Consider the following 7,514-nt stretch of genomic DNA (forward strand, 5'->3'; position numbering starts at 1 on the left):
ATACATACTTGCCTACAGCATCACATCATGTGCTTCAACGTAAGCCAGCTTTTCAGCTCCGCGAGCTATTGTGTACACTGTGAAAACTATGAGCTGCTCCCTATGTTAATTATAACCTGTTTAAAAATAGCTTTTCCCAACTTTCCTTCCAAAAATAAAACATTATTTGATGACTCGTGCTATCCAAAAGATGAAGGCAGAAACAAAGCCAGCAGAAGTATTCTTGTAGCTGCAGCAAACAGCGTGATGGGCTCACTTTAGTTCTGTATGAGCCAGGCTGGAGCAATCTGCTTCCCTCATAAACCTACTGTCAACAGGAAGGAAGAAGAGGAACATTATAACCGCAGTCACAGTCGAGCCCTCTGATAGTTTCTCCATGCTGACACTTACCACAACATGACAATACAGGAAAATTAGCACCCATGTGTGGTACAGATGTGACAGTGACCAGTTACTATATAACACATTTACTGTAAAACACCATTTACTAAAAATCAAGCTAGTTTTAACAAGACTACACCGAGTACCCCACCAGATCTCTCACAGGAGCACTGAATCAGCGCAGAGTGCAAATCCTAGCCAAGAAACTGAATATACTTAGACAGTTTGTTCATGGGAGCCCTGTGTCACTCTAGTATGACTGGCCCAGACACCTGAATTAGCCCATTTAAACAGACTGCAAGGCAGTCAACCTGTTTCATCACTCCACCTGTAGTGTTTATGCTCTTCTCCAACGCACTCCTACATCCTCTTTGCTCACAGTTCTCTCATCATGCTGCAACAGATTGTCTTTTTCTTTTCCCCCTCCTATATATCTTAGGCAGGCAGACATAAAAAGAAAAACACATTCTACAAAAATACTCAGTTTTTCACTTTAAAATTCTTTATTCCCTGCCAGCCCGCTTTGCAGGCAATTCATTCTTCTTTCACAGCTGCTTAGGGACCTTTTCTTTACCAGGTGACGTACTTACGTTGAGTCTAGCAAAGTACCATCCAGGAGCGAAGCGTTGTAGTGATACTTCAAGTAATCTCCCTTCTTACTCAGTACGGTGCAGTTGGAGGGTTTGTAGTTAACAGTAATGCTGACCGAATCTGAGGGGTTGTGGAAGTCAACCACGTGGATGTCAAAGACCAGCACTGCAGATCCTGGAATCTTTCCTAAATAGGAAGCAAATCAGGCAAGTAGAGAAAGAAATGGAACCCAAACAGGTTTACGATGACCAGGTACCGCACCCTGTAGGAATATATATTCCCACTGTGTCTGCTACTGAGTCATTTTGCTCTTCTTGTTCAGAATTAAAGGATTCCATCTCCTCTGTATGCAACAGATGCAAGCTGCATCCAATGGAGGAAAGAGAACCAGTGGAAAAGCACTAAACACGCACTCAGTTCAACACTGAAGGAAAAAATTTCTATTACTCTGAATTTGAAAATTATGCAGAAATGAAGCAATAGCCATATATTTCCTGTGACCATCCTAAATGACCGATTTGTGTTTCATGTACCAATTCATTATTAATCATCAAAATTCTCATAGGATGTCCCATGCTTCAAGGAACGCTGTTACGTCTATAAAAGGTTACATTTCCTTAAAACGTCCCGATAGCAACAAACTTCTTCCCCCCCTTCCCAGAACAACGTGCAATTGCATCACCAGGATTGACAGACACATCCAGACCCATTTGGAGGAGCCTAATTCCCAAATCAAGAGCACAGAATTTGCATTTCCAGAAGAGAGGCTTTTCTTCCAACTCACTTTTTTCAAATAACATCCCAGGAGGTGCCTTTTGAAAACTGATTGGCTAGAAGGGTCATCATATTCAATCAATCTCTCACAGCAATCTTTTTAGGTAGCAGTGAGTTTTCCCAAAGGAATCTTAACTGTATGTTATACATACACAGATACTTTGCTGTTACATGCATCCACCGTTTACAGAGGTGGCTTAGGAGCCCAAAAAAACTGTGGCTGTGGAAGGAACGAGGAAGAAAACCTAAAACAACAAATTCCTTTAGCATACAGAGCTTTAAGACACACAGGAAGGAAGATCTACACTACAGAGCTCCTGGCATCCAAGTACCAGTCTGTCTGAAACACTAATTATCCAAATGAGTTCAGGTCACCAAGTACCAGTCTGCATGAAACACTAATTATCCAAATAATTTCAGGTCACCAATTACATGTGAGATTGTGCTGCCTATTTAGCTAATTAAAATAATTTTGCAGATTCTGGGTATAATCCTGTCAGTTACATGCCCACAAAATAATGAACTAATTCATAAGCCTTTCAAATGCCCAAAAAAGTGGGACTACACACAGATGCATGAAACAATAAAGGAAACATCTTTAATTATGGAAGACTTGAATGAAAAGTCAAGCTCACCTCTTCCTTCTTCTCCATATCCAAGATGAGGGGGGATTATTATTCTTCTTTTTTCACCAGTGCACACACCTAGCAAACCTTCATCCATTCCAGCAATTACATAACCTTTCCCGACATAGGTGTCATATGTACGATTTCGTGAATAGCTATGGAAAATATCTGCATGTTAGCACTGTCAGGTGTACTTGAGAGAACACAGAATCTTGCAGTAGGTCTGCAACACAATTCTTAAACCAGTTAAGGTCAAGCACACGGTGATTAACTAATACCAGAGAGGCAGAAAGCAATCACCATGTTCAATGAATCTAGGCCACCAAGTTTCATCAGTCAGTGATGCACGCATCATTTATTAACCAGTACCGGGACCCTGGCTAGGGAACAGCTTACTTGCAAACATGTTTCTGCTGTATCTTGAAAGAAAATCTCACTTACTCGTGTATTTTAAACTAAACAGAAAACATGTTTTGATAAATAACTGAAAAAAAAACGGTTTTCTCCTTTAAATTTTCCTCTGCCCTGACTCTACTTTAATATGTGCTTATCAACCACAAATAGTTTACATTCATTTTCATGAGGCACCCTTCAGACTATCTCATTTTGCAACCACAACTATGTAGTTCAACTATTACATTGAGGAAGTGGAATAAACAGGTTCTCCTGGGATGCACTGCATTAAAATGAGTCATGACAACAAAACAGTATCAATACCATCCCTCCCTTCCAAACTATGTCAATTCCTTATACATAGGTTGAAGGATCTGCTTCAACACCTAATGACAGAATAAAAGAAGCCTACACCAACAAATGATGTTTATTACAAGGATGTGTCTGTCTTTTGTTTTTCTTCAAGGCACAACCCAAGGAAGGGAAGGCAGAAAGATTTTAATTCATCTTTACGAATTAACTCTAGGGAAGAGCAGGAATAATTACAGACCCTGATGTAATTCAGAGGTTTATTCAACTGGTCTAAATCCAGACAGCCCTGGCTGAGCTGCCCGGGGGCAGTTCTGCAGCTGAATATTGCAGAGGAAAAAAAAAATAAAGGAAAAGATGATTAGAGCTCTCGACTCTAGCCATCCACAGTACTTTTGGCACGCTCCCTGTACTAGTGAGGATTTTTTTTTTCCGGTCAACTCCACGGCTTTCAATAACTATTGTCAGCTGCTCTATTTCTTCATAGATAGTTGGTTAGATATTGGTTGTGGAAGCCGGCACACAACACTGTAACAAACAAGCCCTCTGACAACAGTCAGTGCTTTAGAATGATGTAGAGGCTGCTCTCTACAAAGCATTTATTACTATTTATTGACAACAACACTAATACGAATACTACAGTCATTTTCAAAAATTGCTTAATTACTACAGAAAACACTCACTTACATCTCAAAAAAGAGAGATTCTGGGCAGGTATACTGTGGATAAGCTTAAAGTTCTTAACTTACAAGCCAACAACTGTAAATTAAGGTCTACAGTGATGGCTGTTGATGCAGGTCTTCCGCTTTCTATCGTTCCACCAGGCTGGGCAGCTGAATGGGGAGGTCAAGGTTGATTCTGAACCTTACCGCATCTCAATTCAATTACATGAGATACGATTTCCTGACTCCTCCTCTTGGGAAAAAGCACACATGGCATACTACTCAGCTAATGTTTGCAAACTGATCCTGATCTTCAGCTTGCAGCAGCTGTAGAACTACGAAAAAAAAATTTTGATAGCCTATTGTGTAAAACATTTTATAGTGGCTCATTTTCAACTCTTTTTAGCTACTTGTGCCAACTGTTCTGAAAGCTGGAGTGGGGAAATAAACTACTGCTCATTAAGGAGCAAACAAAAGTGACAGGAAGCTACAAGGGTAGTATTATTCATCATATAATTCTGTACACGAGGCTCATGTGCCCAGAGAACTTTGAATCTCAAGTGACAGCAATCCCTCTTTATCACAGAAACCCCATTGCTGACTTCAGTCTTGAAAGACATTAGCCTTCCGAACGCAAACAGCTTTCAAGTACAAAAGGAAAGGCTGTCCTGAGATTAACCTCAAACTAGTCACTAGCTCACTGAATCACAATTCTCAGGACATAAAATGGGAATCACATTTATTTCCTCTGTCTTCAGGAGCATTATCTATTTGGCAGATAAAGAGTAGGGGAAAAGAAGTCTTCAGGCATGCATGTCTAAATCATACATAGCTTCACTAGGTGGACCATCACCCCTAGATGGCGTCTGTGATACTGTCATAATACAAAATAGGTCTTTGTCTTCTTTCCCATACTGAGAAGGTTTCTGAGTTTTTTAGGAAAAGAAGACTAACTTCACCCACAAATTTCAAAAAGGAAGGAAAAGCAAAAGAATTCTTTTGGGGTATATTACGGACAAGACAGACGAGCCAAACTGGAAATGGGATCCATAGGGCTGAATGGTTCGGTTACCTGGAATCAAACAATGTGCCATCCAAAAGCGTGCCGTTATAATGGTATCGAAGAAAGTCTCCTATCTGGCTTCTCCTCTCGCAAGATTCAGGCACGTGCTGATTCTCAATAGTAATGCCATCTTTGGGGTTATGGAGATCTAGCAAAACCACATCAAAGACGAGAGAAGCTTGGCCAGGGATCTCCTTACCTACAAAAGTGTTAAGAGCAGAAAATTGGTAAGAAAGACCAGGTGTTTTAGAAGGAGCTTAAACATGCTCGTTGAAGAAAAGTAACCCACTGCCAAACATCAGACACCTCCCCCCTCCCAAATAAATTAGCGTAATCTGCTTCTAGTCAGTCATTTTTTGTTTCGTGTGTTTGTCACTTAATTCTCCAACTCAACTGTTTCATTCTGTTCCTATTCTGATGGCAATGCCTCACCAAAATCAACAGCCTATTCAGCAACATCCATCTTAGTCAAGATACACCACCTCCATCTGAGCTGCACGGTTTAGTCTACCTGTATTTCCAAGGCACTTAATGAAAATGCAAAAAATAACCATCAGAATACAAATTTGGTACAACCACTCCTCCCATTCTGTTAATATCAAAACAGGAGACCACATGATGGAAGTTGAAGAAGGGTAAATTGAGTATCTCAGTGAAAAAGTACCCTTCCATCAATACACAAATTATAGTATGGGTTGCTTTGACTGAGAACCGTTGAGCTCAAGATCTTGGCAAAATTTTAAAACATAACTCCATAAAGTTTTGTTGTCCATGGAGATGGCTATCCCAGTTAATGGTAACGAAGTCGTGGAAGGGGCACAAAACCTTGTGCACTACAGAAACTTTCTTAAACATTAGAGCAAAGAAAGAATTTAAGGAAGCATCCCAAACTATACCTAACTGCCCCTTCATTTAACATAGGGACCTTTGTGTACGACCTGCAGGCTGCATACAGTCTCACAGGGCAACTAATCCATCTTGCAGTTATTACTAGGGCATTGGTTGCAAAAAAAAAAAAAGGAACAAAACTGGAACTAAAACCACATTTTTCTTTTTTCAAGTCTTCTGCTCTCTGTGGCAGTCATTGAGAGAATTATGCAGTCATCTGATTTCCAGTTTTTCGAGCATCTAGATACTGATCACAGATTATATTCTCTGAATGAAATAAAACTTCAGTATATAAATATTACAAATGGATCAACAATATGTCTGTTAAGCAACCCACTCGTTAAATTAAAAAAACCTTTTCCTTTCTAATCAGTCCAATCCTGTATATAATACATTTTGAACCTCTCTTTCCACCACTTTGTTCTACCTGTTCTGAAATTGCTAATAACGCTGCCCATAAATTTAAAATACACAAAGTACAAGTTTGTTTTATAATAAGGATGACTTTTGAAAGTCATTTAAAAATGACACTTTTGAAAGAATAACTTTTACCATCTCCTTCTTCTCCATATGCCAGGAAAGGTGGTATTGTGATAATGCGCTTCTCTCCTACACACATTCCCAAGAGACCCTGGTCCATACCAGGAATCAGCCATCCAATTCCCACATAGGTGTCATAAGTTCGCATCCGATTATGACTAAAAATAAAAAAAACAGAAAACAAAAAAAAAACCAAACCCAAACAAACAAACCATGACCCCATGTTAGACAGCCACAGGAAAGAATAGTATGAACCTTCAAAAGCCACATGCTATGCACAATATAACTCACAACTTCCTGCTCCAAAAATATTGTTCCTTGATTTACTAAGGGCTGGCTGGGGAGCGTTTTCCAGACTGCTTAGCTATTTTAGGAACCTAACAGAGGTTTCAAAAAGTGGCTCACAAACCTAATGGCAGCTGTTATTGGAGCATGATTTTCCACCGAACTTTAATGAAGTACACATGCTGTAAACTTAAAATCTCAGTATGAAAGTGTTAGCAGCTCAATTTCATCACAAAGTCTGCTTAGTTTATAAAGCGTGTCTCTAACTTGAATAGCTATGCTGCACTGGTTATAAAAACTATTAGCAGACTGTAATAAATAGCAATACAGATACAGGGAATGAAATTTTAAAAAAGAAAGTATCTGGGCTGGTAATGCTCACGCAGAAATAATGTACTGTTTTATTGGTTTGAGTCAGTGCTGCTGTCCCATAATCCCTGAATAAGTTACTGGCAATTATATGATGCTACCTTTCATTTATTGTCTTTCTGGGTAATTAGCATTAATTGTTACACCAGTGAATGGAGAGGAAGTGATGGTTTAAAGTGACATCAAATTAAAAGACACAGAGACACACAATCCAGCTGCGTACCTTGAATCAAACAGGGTCCCATCTAAGAACGTTCCATTGTAATGGTATCGTACAAAGTCAGACACCTGGACTGTCCGCGGACACTTCTCAGGTTTGAAGTAAGTCTGAACCTGCACTTCGTCCTCCGAATTCCAGAGATCGATCAGAAGCACATCAAAATGGAGCACAGCATTGGGAGGTATCACACCAGCTGCAAAACCAAAACGAGACGACCAGTTATATCTCCCTTTTTCTACAGGACATCAGAGAAAAGGGAACCAATCTACGCATTCCCTAAATAAAATCCATGATGTACAATTTACTGCTTTTTGTGCTTATATCCCCCTGTCCCCTTGTCGCTGTTGCAGCTACATAAAGCGGGGGAAGGGGAGGGAACCTGGCAGCATGAACCATTATCAAATACGTCCATC

The 7,514-nt window shown here is 39.9% G+C and overlaps 1 protein-coding gene across 1 annotated transcript in view; it reads right to left on the reverse strand.

The window, feature by feature from the left end:
• The window catches only part of FKBP9 (FK506 binding protein 9, 63 kDa), a 12,612-nt gene that overhangs the window by 4,554 nt on the left and 544 nt on the right, over positions 1–7,514 (reverse strand). The window contains exons 2-6 of the mRNA XM_009886203.1: positions 7,105–7,294; positions 6,240–6,385; positions 4,809–4,998; positions 2,382–2,527; positions 972–1,158 (exon numbers count right to left, since the gene is read on the reverse strand). Coding sequence (XP_009884505.1) covers positions 972–1,158; positions 2,382–2,527; positions 4,809–4,998; positions 6,240–6,385; positions 7,105–7,294 — 859 coding nt within the window. The remainder of the gene's footprint in view (positions 1–971; positions 1,159–2,381; positions 2,528–4,808; positions 4,999–6,239; positions 6,386–7,104; positions 7,295–7,514) is intronic.

Source organism: Charadrius vociferus, unplaced genomic scaffold (genome assembly GCF_000708025.1).
Source record: "Charadrius vociferus isolate BGI_N301 unplaced genomic scaffold, ASM70802v2 scaffold545, whole genome shotgun sequence".
NCBI lineage: Eukaryota > Metazoa > Chordata > Aves > Charadriiformes > Charadriidae > Charadrius > Charadrius vociferus.